This window comes from Amphiura filiformis, chromosome 1 (genome assembly GCF_039555335.1).
Source record: "Amphiura filiformis chromosome 1, Afil_fr2py, whole genome shotgun sequence".
In the NCBI taxonomy this organism is placed as follows: Eukaryota; Metazoa; Echinodermata; class Ophiuroidea; order Amphilepidida; family Amphiuridae; genus Amphiura; species Amphiura filiformis.
Window position 1 is genome coordinate 99,972,711 of NC_092628.1, and position 23,461 is coordinate 99,996,171.

Sequence of the window (23,461 nt, forward strand, 5' to 3'; positions counted from 1 at the left end):
ATTTCCTTAACCATTTAACATTAATGATAAAACAAGAGTGACATACTTGGGTTACTGCATTCTGTATCTGTAATCCTCCTTCCATTGAACTCATAGAAGACAGCTCTGCATTGACCACAGTTATCAGGCAAACATGTTGCAGCAGGACCATACGCAGTACACTGAGAGGTTGTGAAGAGAATATCGCATGGATCAATTGCGCAATCAACCCGTCCTTGTTCACAAGCTATAAAATAATACCAAAAATGCATTTTAGAAACAATTTAACTGAAACACATCAATTAAATATTCACACAGAATTATGCAAGTTTATTTACTTGCTAAAGCATTGGAGTGACTAATTTGAATTGTACATTCTGTTGAAATAAGAGCAATGGTCCAAGAATTGATCCCTGTGGGACTCCACAGCTCGCCTGCTCAGTTTCAGAGTTAACCGTTGGAGTTATATGACACAAAATTGTTTTCTATTTGAAATATTATTGCTAAACCATTCATAGGATACCGCTCTGAAACCACAGTGATATAATTTATGTAGTATAATGCCATGATCAATCATATCAAAAGCTTTTGATAAATCCATGAAAATGCCAAATGCCTTTATTAATCACTTTACTGATATCATTAACAAAATCCATCATAGCAATAATGTTGTGCGATTTGTTCAGAAACCATATTGTTTCTTAAAAAGTATATTGTTTTCACACAAGAAGTCATATGTCATATACACAAAGCATTCAAGAATTTTTGTTGAAAGATATGGTAAGGCAGATGAAGCCCCTGAATATATTTCTAATTTCCTTCTACTTGTATGTTCAATGCTTTTCAAGTGATTCATACTGACTTGTCATTCCAAGAACAAACTCAGTCATTGGTGACAGATGTTTTTGCCTCACACTTCTGGAACTTTTTTTCTGAACGCTTGAGACTCTCACAAAGATTTATGCTCTTTTTTGTATTATTTTGTTCAAGTGAATAGTATTACTTCAAGTGAATGTAATCCTCAAATGACTGTCCATTATTTATTTCATTTGTTTATTTCTAAAGATATGCCTGACTAAGTTGCACTATGAGGTTTTCAAAATCATGGAATTTATTTAACTTACGACACAGTTGTGTTTCATCTGACCCATCAAAACAGTCTCTAAAGCCATTGCATATCTGGTTGCTTGGAAGTACCTGGATATCTGAATAACCTGCGCATGTCTGTATGTCTACAAATAAAATGACAATATTAATGACAATTTTTAATCATTATATAAATAAATATAATGATAAATGATACAGTATACAAAATGATACTTAAGATGAATTAATTCTCAAATCATAACATACATGATCAAAGAGTTTCATTTCAACATTGAACTATTTTTCGCTCACGTTTTCACTAGATCGACTATAGCGTCTTCAGCAGATGGTGACACTGTGATATCTTGTTTGTACCTCACTGATTGTAGACAAGACATCACAGCATCAACATCTGCTGAAGACACTAGAACCATTTTATTTACCACTACGTTTGAATATCCATCAGTATACATAATATGCCTCTTTATTATAAAAGGCGGTATAAAACTATATAGTCCACCATTTTTAGGGTGTTTTCCACTCAAATGATTAGCTTTGTTTGTGACTTCATTCTCCATTTTGATATATTCTGCATTAAATTTTAGCTGCTGTGGAAGATCCAGCAGATAATTTACTGTTTCATCCGTAGGCAGCAGGAAAATGTCCAAAAGATGCTGGCCTTTCATTTGGACATCCAAAGGTTGAGTAAATCAAATTATTGGGTAATGCAAATCTGCTTCATTTTGAACAACATTTAAACTATAATAATTGTGTGTACCTGTGTCAATTGTTGCAGACAAGATTACATTAAACTATAATAATTGTGTGTACCTGTGTCAATTGTTGCAGACAAGATTACATTAAACTATAATAATTGTGTGTACCTGTGTCAATTGTTGCAGACAAGATTACATTAAACTATAATAATTGTGTGTACCTGTGTCAATTGTTGAAGACAATATTACAACAAACGAGTCATCTCCATACGGTGCATATGCTGTAAAACCAACCCACAGTGTGTTGTCACCAACAGGTGATACCACATCTAACAAACTTCGATCTGAATGATATGATAAACCAGGACCAGCTACATTTTGTAACTCAGGATCAGGTCCAAAGTAGAGACTACCAGGCGGCTGTGATGTAAATGAATTGATGACTGCGTACACCCGTTGACCTATGGGAGCATTAATACGCCATAGACATGAAAATTCACCACCAGGGTAGTTAACTGGAACTTGGTAACCAAATGGTGTTGGAGGAGCACCGGTAGTTGCTATGGTGATATCTGGATTAGCACAAGCTGAAAGGAAACACAATGTAAAACAACATGAAATATACAAGTACAATACAAATACTATTTCATTGTGGAATGATGTTGTTCAACCTTCTGATAATGTGATTGGGTGATACTCAACAAATTCAAAATTCTGCTGCCAGATTAATCTTGCTACTAAGAAACATGATCTCATTACCCCAATTCCCTGCAATTTACATTGGCTGCCATTTAACCACATTTATATACATCTTTACTGTGTTTTACATATCACATATAAATGTATTTACAGTCTTGCCCCTGTGTAACTTGAAGAACTTTTTAGTCAATATATCCCTACATGTAGCCTTCATTCCTTTACTAAGTTTCTCCTAACCATCTACATGTAATATGCACCATTGACTCATGGTCACTGCTCATTTTTCATTGCTGCTACTGAACATTGGAACCCGGGGGGCGCTCAACTCAACTTTAGAAGTGACGGGTATGTGCCTACCGGTAACAAAGAGTTATTTAAAAAAAGGGGGTCATTAGGTACAAACAAAATAAAAAAGGGGGTCATTGGGTATAATATTTTGAAAAAAAGGGGCTCATTGAGTATAAGATTTCAAAAAAAGGGTCATCGGGTAGAAACTTTTGAAAAAATGGAGCAAAATTTTGAAAGTTTCGGCATAATTTTGAAAAAATGGAGCAAAATTTGAAAGTTTCGGCATTTGTTATTGCCAATTACGCTTATCTAACCATTAACAATGCAAATCTTATGTCATCAACTCATGCAATGCTTACCTCCACAAAATGCTCCTTCATCAGAATTATCTCCGCAATCATTATCTGAGTCACACAACCAACTATCTGGTACACATAACCCATTATTACAAGTAAACTCATCATCCTCACAGGCTGTGCGAACTGAAAATAATTATGGACAGATTTTTAACATTGTAAATGTGTGTTTGTTTGAGGCAATCAATTTTGAAAATTGGAAAATAATTTCATTAATCTGAGATAATTAGTTTTGGAGATATCGTCAAAACAAGTCAAAGGTCAACAACCTTTTGCATAGGTTCAAATTTTTCAACATTTACTTTTGATATACATGACATTTATCTTACCACAGTTATTCAGTTGTATACTCTCATCAGCTCCATCAGCACAGTCTGCCTCCCCATCACATACCCAGTCTGATGATTACTTACCACAGTTATTCAGCTGTATACTCTCATCAGCTCCATCAGCACAGTCTGCCTCCCCATCACAGACCCAGTCTGATGATTACTTACCACAGTTATTCAGTTGTATACTCTCATCAGCTCCATCAGCACAGTCTGCCTCCCCATCACAGACCCAGTCTGATGATTACTTACCACAGTTATTCAGTTGTATACTCTCATCAGCTCCATCAGCACAGTCTGCCTCCCCATCACATACCCAGTCTGATGATTACTTACCACAGTTATTCAGCTGTATACTCTCATCAGCTCCATCAGCACAGTCTGCCTCCCCATCACAGACCCAGTCTGATGATTACTTACCACAGTTATTCAGTTGTATACTCTCATCAGCTCCATCAGCACAGTCTGCCTCCCCATCACAGACCCAGTCTGATGATTACTTACCACAGTTATTCAGTTGTACACTCTCATCAGCTCCATCAGCACAGTCTGCCTCCCCATCACAGACCCAGTCTGATGATTACTTACCACAGTTATTCAGCTGTATACTCTCATCAGCTCCATCAGCACAGTCTGCCTCCCCATCACAGACCCAGTCTGATGATTACTTACCACAGTTATTCAGCTGTATACTCTCATCAGCTCCATCAGCACAGTCTGCCTCCCCATCACAGACCCAGTCTGATGATTACTTACCACAGTTATTCAGTTGTATACTCTCATCAGCTCCATCAGCACAGTCTGCCTCACCATCACAGACCCAATCTGATGATATACATGGGCCATTCTCCCTACGTGGAACCTCACATTTGAACTCACCAAAGTCACACACTATACAACAAAAGAGACAAGATAAGGAAAACAATCAAAATAGTTTAGTGAGTCTGAATGCACAAAAATAGGCCAATGTGTTGGAAATCACATAATTACAATAATTTGCTGTAAACATAACTCAACAGCAAAAACAAGTAGATTAGTCAAACTGTGTCCACATCATCAGAAGGGCAGTTCTTGACTACAATGCTGGATCATGGGGCTTCAACCAACTTTTGAAAAAAAAAAGTTAAACTTTTTTTTTTTTAATAATAAACTTAAACATATTTGTGAAATGACCTTAGATCTCCTTTGACCTCACAACTCTTTATATTGCACATGTACACAAGGGTCATTGTGTCCAATTCCCATCAAAATCTATCAAAGCATGTGGGAGAATTAAATCAACAAAGGAAGCCATGGGTTACCAGACACATGTATATACATCATACAGACAGACAGACAGACAGACAGACAGACATACACTGGAGCTCATTTCATAGTCCGCTTTCAAAACTTTGTTTACATGGACAAAGATGTGACATAATATGAATTGTATATAAGCCATAGGGCATACTCTTTTATGATGAACCTTGAATTTGAACCTCTTTCACTCGCTGAAAGGAACCATTTGCATGGACAATACTCGGCTATTAAATATACCATTCACCAAGTAATTTGAATTTATCTACAACCAGTGTTCTACAGTTAGAACATCAATCAATGTTGACACTCGACAATAATAATGCTAGTAATACTAGTATAAGTAGTATGTTGTCTACATGTAGCTGCAGAAAATAATAGCCTGCTATAAAGAAATGCAACATATATCACAAAAAGATTACTATACCATTTTCACCCTAATGTGGGGATTTCATTGTGCGCAGCAGAGCTTCGCTTAAGGTGCTGGCATACACATACACACAATTACAGATGGCGCATAGATGCACGAGCAAAACAACTGCCTCAAAGTGTTGACATTACTGCCATATACCAGGTTGAAAAATGTTGTAAGACTACCGTATTGTTTGTAATAAACGCTCCCCCTCTAATAAACGCCCCCCTCCAATTTTTCTGTGAAAAATTGACAAAAATGCAAACATTTCCATGCCATCCATCGCATATCGTGCAGGTAAGCTTAAAACTTGCATCAGTCATGTCAGTCACGATCGCTAAATTGAATGGACAAAACCTGTGATGACTCAACTCCCATCCATTTCATTGCCTAATTATGGTAGAATTTCACTAATTCCATGCACTTACAGGTGTAATTTTGTTGAAAGCCCACGAAAATATCATTTTCAGTGGGCGCCGCCATCATGTATAGTCGTAAATCCCTCCTTTTAATAGGAGCACCATCGGGAAATTGAACCCGATTTTCAAGCTTTTTTCAATGACAATTCACTTCCAATAAACGCCCCCCTTTTGGAAAAATGCAACACGGGGCATTTATTACAAACAATTAATACAGTATGTTAATTATTGCAAATAGAAAATCACGATTGAAATGCCAACTCCTTGCTTACATCTTTCTTGGGACCTTTTTTGTATATAGTTTCTTTCTTTCTTGCGACCTTATATTTATTTCTGTATGGGTAGCTCCAATTTATTGCTGGAATTTGCATTACTTTTTAATGTATTTGTTTATTTTACCTGGAACATTAATTTACATATTTTTCTTTTGTTTAACAACCCATCAGGTGAAGTTTAATGGTAAAGAGTTAATATTCATTTGTGGGGACTTAACTACAAAAATGTATATGTCCATTGCTTTTCTTGGCACATTAGGCAAGGATTGCTTGAGGCTCTTACTGAGAATGTATAAAGAATATGTATAGAGGGTCCGTCATTCACTCATAGGAAATTCAAATTTAATACAAAATAAATTTGCTAGCATGGATATTGATATTGATCTGTCATTTTTGACATTTGCTTGAAAAAACCCTGTCAGAACTCTTCCCCCTGTTGCCCTTCCCCCAGTAAAAACCCAAAATTGCAAAATATTTTAACTTTTGCAGCAATTTTGCACAAAATTTGTTGATTTTCACTTGAAATTCACTTTGCCCCCAATGCCCCCGGAAAAAAAATCCTGGTGCCGCCACTGGTCTACTACGCTGAATGAAGATGCCATTATGGTGTTACAAGCAAATGACAAAATAAATTTGTTCAACCAATGTGACATCTCTTACCATTATCTTGCCCATAGAGAGATGCAATGGAGAAAATGGTTGCATGTTTGGAGGTGTGTAATTTAGAGAGGAAAGAAGAATATGAGAAAGAGAAGAAAAGATTATGAGAAAGAGAGGGAGACCATAAGGATGTATAAAAGTTTGGTTGAGTAAGGATGTGAGAATTTGAAAATAGACACATCCATATAATACTTATAATACCAAATTTGGACCCATCATGGACAAATGTAATGCAAATTGCCGAAAATTTTGGCTACAATAGGCAAAATCTGTTATGGGCAAAAATATTTTGAAAAATGACCCATCTAATATTGGCATTGGAAAAGGGGTCATTGATATACATTTGTACCAAATGGCCAAAAATGAGACCCATGTTTGCAGCACATCCTCAAATCTGGTACACTGGTACTGAATACTCCACCCCCCTTGGCGAGAGAGAGGGACGGAGGAGAGTAGGAAGGAAGGAGAAAGATTTACTAATCAATAAGAGAGTGATTCTATCAGCAAGTACTGTAGAATACATCATCAAATCTTACCGCAGCCAATTTCATCGGAATCATCGCCACAATCATAGTAGTTATCACACACCTCCCATTCAGCAATACATGGCCTATCGCTGGGTACCCTACATTCAAATTCGGTGTCTGAGCAACCTATAGAAACAAGAAAAGAAAATGATTTTTTTTACATTTATATTGCATTTATGGACCTCTCCTAAAATATTGATTTTCTTTCATTTTACCTCATTCATTCATTTGATCAGCTCAAAATTAATATGTATCTGAAAACAATATTTTGATAAGGGGATGGTCCATGTATGTAGATTTCAAACTAAAATTAACCTCATAATCGGCAATTTTATCTTAAAAGTGACAATTTTGGCAATTTAATTCCACTTTTACACCATATATTTCATCATTTTAGCTTCATACGGCAATTTTTTGTGCCTTTTGCATGCATTTGTACCATAAACTTATTCTGTCCTCAAAAGGTGCTGGCTTTAATATACTGTGTATCCCCCAAAAAAGGTTACATGTAGATTTTTGAAAATAATTTAAGTTAATGTTAACAAATATAAATGTCCTTTTCATGACATATTCTATATACCCTCTACTAGTACCCCCGTGAATGACAAGTTCACAACTTGCATATTTAGCCCGCATTCCACACATTCCAAAGCAAGCTGTTAAAATGTACAAGAAAATGGAAGAAAAAACAAAAATCATTACCAAAATATAAAATCCTCACATCCTGCATACATATACCCTCATATAATGCTATCATAATTTCCACCTATATGACAAACACCATGGGGATAACTATCATTACAGAATGTCAACTAACCTGGTTGTCCATCAACATATCCAAGAAACAAGATGGCTGTTGTCAATAATATTCCAAGTGGTAAAGCCATGTTTTGTCCAACATTAAAGTTTTAAAACTTTTCCAAGTTGGCTAAAGGAACAAGAATCCTGGACTACATCATTTTAAATATTATATCCAATATCAAATCCACTGGTAAATTCCTTTGAGTATGAACCAGACAACCTAAATAAGTAGCCAAATTCTACACAATTATGCAACACCCATATCACTACAGGTATCACACTCACTGTAACACCTAATACTGCACACATACACACCAAGGGTGAACTTTTAACTCGGTCTTGTGTGTTTTTCATATTCTCAACAACAAGGCCAAGTTCAAAAAGGTACCATAAGTAAACTGAAAAGCGCAGACATTTCATTTCTGATGATGAAATTAATAACAATTGATGTAAAAGAACAATAGGAATTTTGACCTCAAAAGTTGCTTGCTTAATGTAATCAAATTGAAAAGAAGCCTTTATGGATAATCAGTGACCGTCATACTGGATATGTATAAGAAAAAGAAGCTATAATTTACTTTAAAAGGGGAAATTTTTGCGTACATAATTTTTAGCGCTTTACCAATTATGAACCGTTTCACTTGTTTTAAAATTTGTGATTCTAAACTTCCATACATTAAACTATACACAAAAGGAATATGTTTGTGCATTATTATTTTTGAGGGAGCTACTTGAAACATGGAAAGGGCAATAGTAAAAGTAGTGTAAAAATTTATAATTTTACAGTATATAAAGGGGATAACCACTGAAGCATGACAGAGCTCAAGTTCAGACAGTCTTTGTCACTCCCATGCAAGACTGCACACCCAGCCCACATAAAGTCAATGGCTTGGTTCTGTTGGACTGTGATATAAATATACATGGTGCCTCAAAAGTTCCTTTACCATTTTAAAATGCTACATCTCTTGTGCACATCATCTTATGAACAATATGAATGGATTTCTGTAAGAAGGACACTTGTACAATTGTTTTGAAACCAAACTTGACCAGTTTTCTCAGAATAGACACATATCATCACATTAAGAAAATCATACATAAAATAAATCACAGCATTCCACTTGTAAATTGCTACTGGTTCTCTGAACAACATCGCAAGACACTTTCATCACCTCTCTCAAAAAAATAATAACATGTGTTTAATATTGCTTTTCAACAAACAATGAAAACAGTGTGATATTAAAATCAAATGAAATGTTGGGGTTCTACTACTAATATTGCTGTCTTGAGTGCAAGATTGCATAAATGGCTGGGCTGTATTTCATTAGTCATTACACCAAAAATGAGTTACAAAAAAGGGAAACATATCACAAAGGCCTACTGATGAGTAAAATGAAATTGTTTACTTTAATAGAATATATTTGATGACGTTTTCTTGGTCTCAAATGAAATTTCTTAAAATAAACATGCTTAGCATAGTAGTACGGTATCTTAACTTTGAAGTGTAGAAAGGATGGAAGTCCAAAATGACTGCTTATAACACAGGCTGCCATGTGAGCAATTTTGGATAATATCATGGTCATATAGCTGAAACTTAATCAAGTATTTGCTTGTTTTGAGATATTTTGTGACCATATTTAAACTTCAAAAGTCCAAAATCAATTAAATATAGTTGGTAAACAATCCCCTGCAAACACATTCCTGCTTAAATATCTAAAAGTTGATATAAAAAGGGTACTTGAGCTGCACATGAACTCTATGAAATACTAAATATTTGGGTGGTTTGGAAACAGTGTTAACACTTTCAAGGAAAAAGAATATTATATCACGTTTGGTATCAGAATAATCATACATACATGTTTGCTCTTTTCAAATAGCCTATGTATTTTGACTTTCCTTATGATCAATAATACTAATGAGAGATACAATGGTTGAAAATGGTAAAGAGACTTTTGGGACACCCTGTATATGGAGGACAAATTTAGTTAATTAAATCTGGAGTCTCAAAGCTGCCGTGCGTGTTAGTAAAATCCTATTTAAAAATCAAGATTTTTTTAAACAAAAAGGCGAAAATAAAACTCAAAATTCCTATTTGATTTGAAGTCTTCAACAAGTTTAGAAATTTTCAACAAAAACACATTCCACATTAGGTTTTCAATTTCTCACAAGCTTTGAGACTTGAGGATTTAATAAAGGTGGTATAAAGAAATAAACTCCCATAGAAAATGTAGTGGAATTAATTGACAGGGCTACAAAATCCCCGGTATCGTGGTACCGGCGTTCCCAGAAAAAAAATTCATAGTCGCAGAAAAAAAAGCCCGATCGGACAAAGTTTGAAATTTGACCCCTCCGTAATGACCTTTGACCTTGGTTGCCCTCAATTTTATTTCGGGCATATATTCCCCTCGTATCAAGGATTCCACCCACCGAATTTGAGCCCGATCGGACAAAGTTTGAAATTTGTCCCCTCCGTAATGACCTTTGTCCTCGGTTGACCTCGATTTTATTTCGGGCATACATTCCCCTCGTATCAAGGATTCCACCTACCAAGTTTGGGCCCGATCGAACAAAGTTTTGAGAATTTTGATTTCATCGAATGCGGACGTGTTTTCGCACTTCTCCACATCAACATGTAAAATCAATTGGAAAGTATTACGAGTGATTAGGCCTGCTCACTGCATGCAACCAACTACGTTTACTTGACTATTTACTTGGATCTTATTTTATATTGGATGTTACTACACTAAAGTTTTCATTTACAGGATTTTTTCATTTACGGAAGTTTATGGACCTATGCTACTATGGCTTCTGAGGATGTTTCTGTCGCTGTTAGCGACGACGTGGTGAACGACGCATCACAGCAGGTTGTGGACAAACTCGTAAGCATGGTCCAAAATGACCAATCGCTTAAGAAATTACTTAAGCAAACTATTGAGGAAGTAGTTGCAAATAAGCTTGCAAGTGTAACCAAGAAGCAAGAAGAACTGGAACTAGAATCAGAAAAACTAAGAGGAGAAATCCACAAATTAAATGTGGACTTAGCTAAATTACAACAGACCGTAGCACATCTTCAAAAATGTATGAAAGAGATTTCACAAACCGTGTCAACATTACAGATCTTCAACAATATACTAGAAGAAACTGTTTGTTAATATCTGGCATCGCTGAAACCGCAGAGCGGAGGGACCAAGATGGAAAGCTACTTCCAGAAGACACTGATAAAGTCCTTATTGACTTTGCAAAAGAAAAGTTGGACATAGAACTGAAACCAGAGGACATCGATCGCACGCACAGAGTGTCAAAGAACATGAGACGCGATGGAAAACCAAGAGCACTAATCGCAAAACTCACTAGGTATAACACAAGAGACAAACTAATCAGAGCACGACAGAAACTGAAAGGTACCCACAAAGGAATACAAGAACTACTCTGCAAGACAAAGCAAGACCTTCTAAACCGAGCAAAAGACATGGTAACCAAAGTTCCCCGAGCAAGAGCAGCCTGGTCATGGGATGGAGTCATCTACGTTACCATACATGACACTGTAAGACCAGTTCGGCATGTTATCAGAGTTAAGTGGGACATTGACAACCTCATAAACTTATATGGTGAGGTACCAGATGTAGATGTGTCTTAAATTTTCATGGGTGAAAGAATCCACCATTTTGAAAACTGAACATTGTATATATTGTAAACTGAACATGTCATATTCTTCATAGTGTATCGACTTTTATACTGGCTACAAGGCCAACAAAATTAAATACAATTGATAATCTGCTTGCATACAACAGCCGTGATCATTACTTTTACAAGTATATTTTTTGAGTATAGCACTTCATAGTTAATACTTCATATGTTTAATGCGTTGCTCACACCTAATGTATGCGTTATAAACGCCTGATTATTAATTATTCGTATTCTTACTTAAACTATTATATGCAATTGTATACTGTTTAAGATCGATTTGGTTCCTGTTGCATGCAGTGCAGGTATGACCACTTTCTATGATTTAATTGATTTTATCAAAGTTATTTATCTCATTGAAATAGTGAAGATAGTTTATCTTCAAATTTAAGAAGTTTTTTCCTGCTATATAGGCCCTATACGAAGTTGGAAATTTACATTTTATCAATTTTTGTGTTGTTCTTTGTTCTTTTTTATGTTGAGTAAAGATGTATGTGTAAAGTGCTCAAAAACTGTAAACCAATGTCACAAGAGTATATCATGTAAAGTATGTAACGGTTATGTTCATAAAAAGTGCACCTTATTAAAACCAAAAGAATGGATTTGTCAGAAGTGCAGTAGAGTGAGTAGACCTTTTGAAAGTTGCAACAACTCAAATTCTGATATTGAAAATGAAGTAAACGATTTAAACCAGTCCCCGCACGTTAAAAATATATCGGATGTAGACCTAGAAAAATATGATAATATGATTTTTAATCCCTTAACTTTTGATTGCAATTTAAATAATAAAAACTATAATGATTTTGTAGATAGTGTAAACTGCTATACGCATGAATGTTCATATGTTACCCCTGCACAGTTCTGTTCAGACCCTGATGCAAGTCGTGGAAAATTTAATATACTAAATGCCAATATCAGAAGCTTGTCTAAAAATTTTGAAAAACTCAAAACATGTTTAAATACATTGAACCAAAATTTCAGTGTAATTGGTATCTCCGAGACTCATTTGAACGATAAACCACACAACTATTTTAATATTCCTGGATATAATTTGGAGAATATGAACAGGACTGGTCGGGAAAAAGGTGGTGTCTGCATGTATGTTTCTGATAAAGTAAGGTATAAACTCAGGAAAGATCTTTGTCATGCAAATTCAAATTTTGAATCTTGTTTTATTGAAATTGAATGTAAATCTAAACAGAATGTTATAGTGGGAGTATTATACAGAGCACACACTTCAATCAATGATTTCATTACAGACATTGACCCTATTTTTAAGAAGTTAACTTCGGATAAAAAAGATATTTATATTATGGGCGATTTCAACATCGATTTGCTTAAAGTAGACATCGACAGACCTACCCATGATTACCTTGAACTTCTTTACTCCTATTCATTAATACCTACTATTTATAAACCAACTAGAATCACAGAATCAACTGCTACAATTATTGATAATATCCTTACAAATAATGACAATATTATCAAATCAACAATTATGGTTACCGACATAAGCGACCACTTTCCAACTACTTTATCGACCAACCTCGAGGTAGAAAATCGAACGTGTAAAGGGAAAGACGTAATTTACAAAAGAAATCACAATAGTAAGAATATTGCTCAATTTAAAACAAGACTATCCAATGTTAAATGGGGTGAAATTCTTGATAATATTGATGCAAATGATGACTATAATAAATTCATTGACACCTTTAATACGATTTACGATGAATGTATTCCGCTAAAGAAATGTACTGGTAATAGAAAAAAAGAACCAATATCGCCATGGATTACGAAGGGATTGTTAAAAAGTATTAATAAAAAGAATATGTTATACAAACAATACATTCAATCTCCAAACGACAAAAAATTTCAAATATTCAAAACATATAAAAATAAGTTGCAAATGCTTATTCGAAAATCAAAACGCAAATACTTCTTCTCCAAGTTTGAGCATGCTAAAAATAATATGAAGCAAACATGGAAAACAATTAATAATATTATAATATTATATCTACTGGGATTGTTCCTGATAAATTAAAAATAGCAAAAGTCATACCATTATACAAAAAAGATGATGCTGAGGCATTCTCAAACTATCGCCCAGTTTCTCTCCTACCGTGTTTTTCAAAAATTCTTGAAAGGTTGGTTTTTAACAGATGTACGGATTACATTGACAATAAGCGAATCCTTAACCCCAAACAATTTGGCTTTCGGTCAAAACATTCGACCTTTATGGCTGTAGAGCAAATGGTAGACAAAGTTATTGCAGCAGTTGAAAGAAATGACTCGACTATTGGAATATTTTTGGACTTATCAAAAGCCTTTGATACAATCGATCATAACATACTCTTACATAAATTAGAACACTATGGATTTCGTGGTATTGTGTTAGAATGGTTCAGAAATTATTTAAGTAACAGAAAACAGTATGTCTATTATAATTCTTATGAATCAGAATCACACGATATTATATGTGGTGTTCCACAAGGATCAATCCTGGGGCCACTTCTATTTATACTCTATGTCAATGATATAACCAATGCATCTAAAGTACTCGAATTCGTCCTTTTTGCAGACGATACCACCATTTTATACTCCCATAAAAACGTAGAACGCCAGACAAACCTTGTTAATGAAGAGTTAAAGGAAGTAAGCAATTGGTTTAAAGCTAATAAATTGTCAATAAATGCTACCAAAACAAATTACATGATACTTGGCACACCCAAAATGACATCGACGAATCAAGACCTGCAAATCACACTGGATCACTCGGCTTTAGAAAGAGTGCATCAAACTAAATTCCTTGGTGTACTAATAGACGAATGTCTCACTTGGAAATGTCACATAGATTGCGTATCTAGAACAATTTCAAGAAATGTCGGTGTCATGAATAAATTGAAACATTTTGTTCCAAATCGTATTTTATTTACACTTTATTGTACGTTAATATTGCCTTATTTGAATTATGGAGTACTTTTATGGGGAAATACATGTAAAACTTACTTAAATAAAATTGTAAAAATTCAAAATGGGCTATTAGAACAGTGGCAAACGGTCACTACAGAGACCACACAGCGCCATTGTTTGCTAATTATAACATATTAAAAGTTGAAGATATGTACACACTGGAATTAGGTACATTCATGTACAGGTGCTCTATAAATGAGCTGCCCTGTTCATTTGATAATTATTTTACCAAACGTTCTGACATACATAACTACAAGACACGATATGTAAATGACCTAAATCTAACCAAAAATAAGAAAGTCTTTTCTGATCATGCCATACGTACAAGAGGTCCCATTCTTTGGAATTCTTTAGATAAAAATCTGAAAGCTTCAAAATCTGTTAAACATTTCCGTAATCAATTCAAAACAAAACTGATCTCTAAATATAATTAATCTTTTTCGTGAGCACCCCCCCTCCCTTGTCTTTTGGTTATGCTATGTGATGTTGATTTATTTTGTTAATTTCATTTGATTTCAGGGAAAGGTTAACTTTCAGACCTTTTTGGTCTTCCAGCCTTTTCCTCCATATGTACCGTGTTTATATATATTTTTTATGTAATGTCTTTGATTTTTATGGAAATAAAATATGAATGAATGAATGAAATGAAATGAAATGAGTTTGAAATCCATGACCTTTGACCTTGACCTCCGATGACCTTGAAAACTACCCGATAAACAGCGCCCTCCCGGTACCCATATATGTCTGAAATATTGGAACGATGCGTCGAAGCGCGGCGAAACGCATAGCCGGATAGACAGACAGACAGACAGACAGAGCTCATTATTTTATTAGTACTAGTGCACCTGCAGCTGTGAGAGCCCTGATGCTGTGAGAGTACTGGCGCTCTCAAGTTTAAGCCCAATAGGGCAAAGTTTAAATTTAGCCCCTACATGACCTTTGACCTCGGTTGACCTCAATTTTGTTTTATGCATATATTCCCCTCGTATCAAGGATTCCACCCACCAAGTTTGAGCCCGATAGGACAAAGTTTGAAATCCATGACCTTTGACCTCGGATGACCTCCATATAATGTTTTTCATGCTCCCCTCTTACGAAGGATTCCACCCACCAAGTTTGAGCCCGATCGGACAAAGTTTGAAATTTGACCCCTCCGTAATGACCTTTGACCTCGGTTGACCTTGATTTTATTTCGCCCGTATATTCCCCTCGTATCAAGGATCCGACTCACCAAGTTTGGGCCCAATTGGACAAAGTTTGAAAATTTGACCTTTGACCTTGACCTCCGATGACCTTCAAACCCCACGGTCAACATGCATTTCCCGGCACCTACCCATGTCCCAAATATCGGATCGATGCGTTGCAGCGCGGCGGAACGCATAGCCGGACAGACAGAGACCGCTTATTATTTTAGTAGTATGGGCATAGCCGGACAGACAGAGACCGCTTATTATTTTAGTAGTATAGATAGATTTTCCTTCAGATCTGAAAATATTCTTTGAAAACCACCTCTTGTAAAATATATTTCTGCGAACTTTGAGAGCTTTTGAGGATAGCTCATAGCTGATCAATAAAATTGAACGCGAGAAATATTTGTAAACAAAATATGAAAATAAACAGATGCTTTTTTATTAGTTGATTTTAAATTTTGTATGACTCCATCCACTGTAGTCTCTAACGCTGCTGCGTCAACAAGAGCTCCAGACCAGACGACACCGCTGGGATCCCAGAAAGTAAAGGTAGCTATAACTGTCATCTTGTTTTTTGGGTTCATACCACTAAATCCGCTATAGTCTCAACTAAGCATAAAAAATCGGTACAATATTAACAATTTTAGTGTTGAAAATTATGTTTGCTGGAACTTGTGAATGTGATCTCTACAAATTTGAAATGAAAACACAACAATTTAAGCGATATTTACGATTATGTGCGCATGAACAGACAAGGTCAAAACACGGTTAGCAGTCGGATGCCACACAGGAAAATCTGGCCTTTTTATATGGCAATAATTTTCTCAAAAAGTAGACCTAAATTCCGTCAATAAATTCATCAGGATTATCCATAATTCATAATTTGCAAATGTTCTTGTGTACAAATCCAAAAGTATTTCGGTATAAAGATCTTAAACATACCTCAATAATGTTTCGTACTACACCATATAGTACTTTCTCAAACAACAGCCGGCCCCTGCCTGGACCACGCTGGGGCTTCGGCCCTGGACCCCACCCGTTCTTACTCGTGCTCCGGCTCCGCGTGCTGGCAGAAAATATTCCAAACAGCACTTTACGTTCCCAGAAAGGAAATTATTTTTTGCTGCCCTGTTAATTGATACAAATTCTAGATTTGGAATCACTATACACAGAATTAGAATTAAGCACAAACTCAAACTCTTTTGAAAATTTTAATCTATATCTGTCCAACTACTATTTTGTGTCTACAATGTAAACTCCAACGAACTTACAACGCTAGACTAGCAAGCATTTTCAATTGTTTATATAGGCCTTCAGTTTATATACAATGTAGGCAAATCAATTGAATAATAATTATCAAGGTCAAAATTTGAAACTGCTAAAAATGTTGTTGAAAATTTCACCAAATTATTCCTCATTCAACCATTCATTCATTCATTCATTCATTTTATTTCCAGCATTAATTCATTCGTTCGTTCGTTCGTTCGTTCGTTCGTTCGTTCATTCGTTCGTTCGTTCATTCATTCATATAAAAATATCAATATAATTATACACTACAATATCACTACATCAAAATACCATCAAACAAATTATGAAGGAAATGGCAAAAAGGCCAGAGATGGTCAAACAGAAAACCCAGGAAACAAACAACAACAACAACAACAAAAAAACATAAAATCCAGAAAAAAATTTATATTTTGCACCTATTTATAAGCAGAAAAGTCAAAGGTTACAATTTTGGTCTCAGTAAGGATCACAATTCAAAAAATACTCTTCACAATTATTATGTTAAATTGATGAGTCAAAGTGTGATATAAAATTGGACACGCCCACATTTATTGGTCGAGCTATGAGTTTTAAAATATTGGACGAGACGTAAATTTTGTAAAGCAGTACTTGGTGTACATAAGAAAGCTACCAATAATGCCGTATATGTATATGTGGAGAATTGGGAAGTTACCCCATTCTTATTTCTATGATTGCTTTAGCTATGTTTGACCATATCTTGTTATAAGATGCATGTCAATAAAATCTGATTCTGATTCAAATTAATGAAAATCAGAGTTTTATGCTTTTATTAAGCATAAAAATATAATAGCCAGAGTATGGCACAATGGGCAAGTAGACTATGGAGAAGTCTATCTGCATACATGTAATTTGGTAACAGACTTACCAGTGTTGATATCTGTTTCACAATGTACGCCTCCATAAGAAGCTGGGCAGAGACAGAAGTAACGACTTCCCCTTCCTCCTCCATCTCCTGATCCTCCTCCCCCTCCTGATCCTCCTCCCCCTCCTCCTCCTCCTCCCCCGCTACTGCCGTCTCCTGTTTCAAAACATACTCCACCATTCAGGCAAGGTTCACGATCACAGGGAGAGGCTGAAACAAATAATAGAGATTACCAAAGCATAAGGCCATTATTTCTAGTGAGTTATTAGGGTGGTTTGTTAGCCTCTAGTTTGTTTATAATGTCAGAAGCATCGTTCACATTGTTTTGAGGGTATAAGTTTTAAGAAATAGTCACAACATGTTGAGATTTTGGATGTAGGTCCATTATGACTAATAATTAGCATATACTAGGATGTGCATAGACATGATAGAAGAGTAAGTTATCTGGAGGTGGTTTATGGACTTCTGGTAAATGCAGTTTGTTCTAATATCAGTTCTAATATAAGAGTTAAATGGGCCAAGAAAGTCGCATGTAGGCTCCATCTTCGTTGATATATTTGGAGTTGAACATATCTACGAGTGTGTTTTGTACATGTTGAGCTTTATCATGCATTTTATCGTATGGTATTTTTTCATAGTGATGTGGTTCAAAGCTGTTCAACTTTTCTGTGTATCTGTTTGACATGATGCAAATGCCTCTAGTTTGTTTTTGGTTTTTGATGACTACATGTACAGGGTGTCCCAAAAAAAAGAGGCCCCTCATTGCGCCCTCTTTTTCTCCTATTTCTGAAAAGTTGATTAAATATATTTTGGTATGTAAAGAAACCTTTAATCGTTAGCTTTAATAAACCAAAACAATTATTTCAATCGGCTCACAACTTTTGAAGATATGGCCTTTTGAATAAAAGTACATGTTTTTCACTCTGTCCACGGATAGCAAACAGAGTGGTTGGGATGGCTCATACTAGCCCATACTGTGGAGTGGTCTACACGATCATCAGACCTCACACCACTTGATTTTTTTCCTTTGTGGCAAAATCCAAGATCTTCGCAAACGTATTACTAAATGCATGCATTTGCAAGTATCCGGCGCACAAGGATGGTACGCAATGCAATTGATGCAATGAGGACCAAGGCTGAAACCTGTATTCGCCAAGGAAGCAACCAGGTACAGGGCAGAGTAGCACAGTAAACTCACTTCAGAAGAACCAAAGACAAACCAAACAGCCTTTTGTTTCAGGCTACATTTTATCCTAAAAAGAGAAATGACTTATGTTGTAAATAAAAAAAGAAAGCAAGAAACAACAAAGTAAGAAAGTAAGAAACATAATAGAACAGAAAGGCAAATTAACCAAGAAAAAACAAAGTAATTGCAAGTAAAGCAAAAGAAGTCCCTTTTGGCATCCATTTTACCCACCAATTAATGACATTATTTAAAACAAAATCCATTGCCCATGAACCCACCGGTAAAGCCCATTCCATAAATAAAGTTATTTTATAAAGTTTTCATTGAGGAATGTTTGATATTCATGCATGGTATGTGTACTCCTTTTCAATCTTTCAAGTAGCCAAACCTTCTCCGTGGACAGAGTGAAAAACGGGTACATTTCTTTAAAAGAGCATATCTTCAAAAGTTGTGAACCGATTGATATAAATGTTTTGGTTTATTAAAGCTAACAATTCAAGGTTTCTTTACATTCCAAAATATATTTGATCAACTTTTCAGAAATAGGAGAAAAAGAGGGTGCAATGAGGGGCCTCTTTTTTTTGGGACACCCTGTATATCGTGGATGTTATATAGAGTTTATTGTGAAGAGCATTTCTTTCTTTTCTTGCAAGATTTGGTTGTGGCCATGTGAATCTTAGACGGCAAATTTAATTTTTGGTTTTCAGAGTCTAATGGTACCCATTTTGATTTGAGTCTGAAAGGAGCAATTTTGTTGTTGTTTTTAGGAAACGAAAAAAGAAAACCCTGTTCTACGGGCTCGACCGACCCAGAGTTTGAACAAATTGGGAAAAAATATTTTCCTGTACAAATGAATGCTGACCCAAATTTCAGCAATTTCAGGAACAAAATGTTTTCTTTGTATTTTCTCAAATTGCAAATCATTTACAAATTTTGGTGATTTTTTGGGTCATTTTCAAAAAAAAAAAAAAAAAAAAAAAAAGAAGATACTCTCATTTTAATTGCAAAATTGGTGTGTGGCGATGTGCATTTGCACAATTTGCAAACCTTAAACATGTTAAATGGTGTAGATAATATAACGCGAGCCATGCAAATTACATAGGCCTATGATAAAATGTCACTTTCGCATGATTATGCACAAAATTATTATACAAGCCAAGATCATCATTTATGGGTCATTTCAGTTCTTAGTCTTCGGCATTATGTTGACAAACAGTCATTTCTTCTCCTTCAATCTCCATCTCCTTCCAGTGGCGTAGCTGCCGGGGGCAGGGGGGGCACTGCCCCCCTGGCAAAATTGCCGATTTGGGCCCCGCCCCTAGTGCAAGGAAAAAGAGGAAAAAGGAGGGAGAAAGAGGAAAAAAGAGAAGAGAGAGGGAGAGGAGGGGCAGAGAGATGGGGAATCCATACGATATATGCAATATCATACGATTATTATCAATAAGCCTGGCAAAATTTGTCTATTTGGGCCCCGCGCCCCTTTCCCCCAAGTGCAGGAAAATTGGTGGATTTGGGCCCCGCCCATACAGACTTGCCCCCCTGGAAAAAATCCCAGCTACGCCGCTGTCTCCTTCATTCGTCCTACTGATTCCTTCTCTTTTCCTTCCTCTGTCTATTCTTCTCCCCTTTCATCCACCTTATTCTCCTCCTTCTACATCATCTCATTTTTTTCCTTTCTGTTCTTCTAAACCTTTTCATCTTTTTGTGTACATCTAGGCCTATCTACTGGTCCAAATGGGATATGGCCTAAGTGGGACATGGCCTAAGTAGGACATGGCCTAAGTGGGACATGGCCTAAGTGGGACATGGCCCTAGTGGGACATGGCCTAAGTGGGACATGGCCCTAGTGAGACATGGCCTAAGTGGGACATGGACCAAGTGGGACATGGACCAAGTGGGACATGGCCCTAGTGGGACATGGACCTAGTGGGACATGGCCCTAGTGGGACATGGACCTAGTGGGACATGGACCTAGTGGGACATGGCCCTAGTGGGACATGGCCCTAGTGGGACATAGCCCTAGTGGGACATGGACCTAGCGGGACATGGACTAAGTCGGACATGGACCAAGTGGGACATGGCCCTAGTGGGACATGGACCAAGTGGGACATGGCCCTAGTGAGATTGGACCAAGTGGGATTAGACCAAATGGGATTGGACCAAGTGGGAACTGGACCAAGTGGGAATGGACCAAGTGGGATTGGACCAAATGGGATTGGACCAAATGGGATTGGACCAAGTGGGATTGGACCAAATGGGATTGGACCAAGTGGGAATAATCCAGCATGTCTGCCCCCCAACTCAACTTAAAAGTTGGTAACCATGAGAGTTAGAAAAGGGGCAATTTTTTACCAGTAGCGAGGACGAAAAATAAGCAAAAATGGGAGTATTTAATTTGCGCTGTCCGCAAAATTTGACTGTGAAATCAGCAAAATAGGGGGGTATTTAATTTGCACTGTCCGTGAAATTTGGAAAAAAGGGGTAGGCCCTACTTCGGAAAATCCGGTAATTCTATATCAATATTTAGTGTCATTGAAAAGCTTGTTTGTAATTCAAGTCAATTAAAACCACAAAAAAGGGCTTGTTTTTGACCAAATTTTGTCCTCAATTTTGCATGAAAAAGGGGGTAAATTTGATGAAAAATCATTGCAAAGGGGATCTTCAAAAGATTTGTAACTCTCATGGTTACCAACTTATGTGTTGAGTTGTGGGCCGGGCTTGTCTGCTGATTTAAGTATAGAGGTTATATTGGTTACAGTCTTTTTGAAGTCATTTAACCTACCACAATTCATGGCTTCATCTTCTCCAGTCTTGCAATCATTTTTACCGTCACAGATTTTAGAATTGTGGATGCAACGAAACTCTTCAATTTCCTGACATTCATACTGTTCAGTACCACAGGCTACAGAAAGAAGGAAAAACTCATTTTTAGAGATTATTTTGCTACTTAATTTAATTCAATTTCATTTCATTTCAATTTATTTCATTCCATTTTTTTTCTATTTCATTTTTTTCTCTCTTATATTATTTTTCAAATACAAACTGTCTGAAAAACCCTGTCTGGGAATAACCATCATATTATTCAGATATCATACTTCTGCCCTCACTTATATATACTATATGCATGATTAGTTTATACTTATTTTCTGCAAAGCAGGATCGTTTTGACCCTAAACAGAGTACAAGAAAAAAGAAAGAACTAAAAAACAAAATTGCTGATAAAGAATGATCACCCCGGATCTTGCAAGTTCACAAACACCCAATGCACAAATATAATACAATTTTCCCTGCTTCTGTTCACACATAAAATGAGTGCAATCATGCAATTGGCTGTTCCATTTAAAAACCATATGCCCACTGGGGCAGATTTTGGAATTCCAGGCAAATTCAACTGTATACATTAATCCAGATCCAACTATTTTTATAGCATGGAAAATTTTGGCATTCAAAACAAAAATGTAAAGCCAATTTGTGGATTATTGAACTGGATTTTATTTAAGTTTCAACCATTTTCAACTGGAATTTAACACAACACAAAACTAGCACAAATGCCAAGCTGTATTTAACATAAAGTGCAACTGGAATTGAGATGACAGTGAAATCTTGCACAGGAAGTGTGGATTTTCAATGGAATAGCCCAACCCCAGAGACAATCCACCTGTAAATCACATAAAGCTGCAACTCAAGTATATTGAACTAGGGGTCAAATTAAATTGGTTGAACATCAAGTCATATGTAAATATTCTCAAAAGTCCTTGGATTTCATGTTTTTTCTAACAAGTTCATGTCTGGTAAGCAATTTCAAAAGAAATGCCTCAATATGCTGATATGACCCTGTACAGCAGAACATAATTATACAATGCTCAATTCTGATTAAATTGCAGTGTGATATATTTAACAATTATTTTAACCTATATTGGTAGTTAATCCTGTTACATCATCACTACTATGGTGAATAATTAGATGTCTTGAGGCAGGCTGCATAGTGTTGTCTTGATTTACAAAAGTATTATATTTTTAATCAGTATTATTAAATTCACTAATCATTCATTTTGACTTACGTGGACAGCTTAGCTCATCATCTTGCCCCACACAATCCACGTACTCCATCACACCATTTAGCGCCATCCAGACAACGTTCACCAACCGATTCCAGACATTCAAACTCATCACTTTCACAATCTGTTTCAAAGCAAAAATTTTTGTTTACTTTGTGCTTGATGAGTATCACAAACTTGTAGAAGATAATATTGATTTTTATTCATACAAATTAATATTCAAGAACTAGTGAACTTGTCTATTGCCTTTTACAAATCTTAATTGCCAATAAATAAGTGGCAAAATCAACACCTGCTCTTCCATATCACCTCCTTTATCTCATCAGACTCTGTTTACACTGAAGGTGTCACTAGTAATCCCAG

General features: G+C 36.0%; 1 protein-coding gene across 11 annotated transcripts in view; it reads right to left on the reverse strand.

The window, feature by feature from the left end:
* The window catches only part of LOC140160065 (uncharacterized), an 88,436-nt gene that overhangs the window by 62,650 nt on the left and 2,325 nt on the right, over positions 1–23,461 (reverse strand). For 10 of the 11 annotated variants that reach the window (XM_072183391.1, XM_072183386.1, XM_072183353.1 and 7 more), the window contains exons 3-11: positions 23,102–23,222; positions 21,823–21,942; positions 17,858–18,064; positions 7,052–7,168; positions 4,210–4,344; positions 3,128–3,250; positions 2,003–2,368; positions 1,104–1,211; positions 47–226 (exon numbers count right to left, since the gene is read on the reverse strand). In XM_072183391.1, coding sequence (XP_072039492.1) covers positions 47–226; positions 1,104–1,211; positions 2,003–2,368; positions 3,128–3,250; positions 4,210–4,344; positions 7,052–7,168; positions 17,858–18,064; positions 21,823–21,942; positions 23,102–23,222 — 1,477 coding nt within the window. Of the gene's footprint in view, positions 1–46; positions 227–1,103; positions 1,212–2,002; positions 2,369–3,127; positions 3,251–4,209; positions 4,345–7,051; positions 7,169–7,859; positions 8,119–17,857; positions 18,065–21,822; positions 21,943–23,101; positions 23,223–23,461 lie in introns of those variants that run through there. The other variant, XM_072183372.1, reaches the window with a different exon arrangement.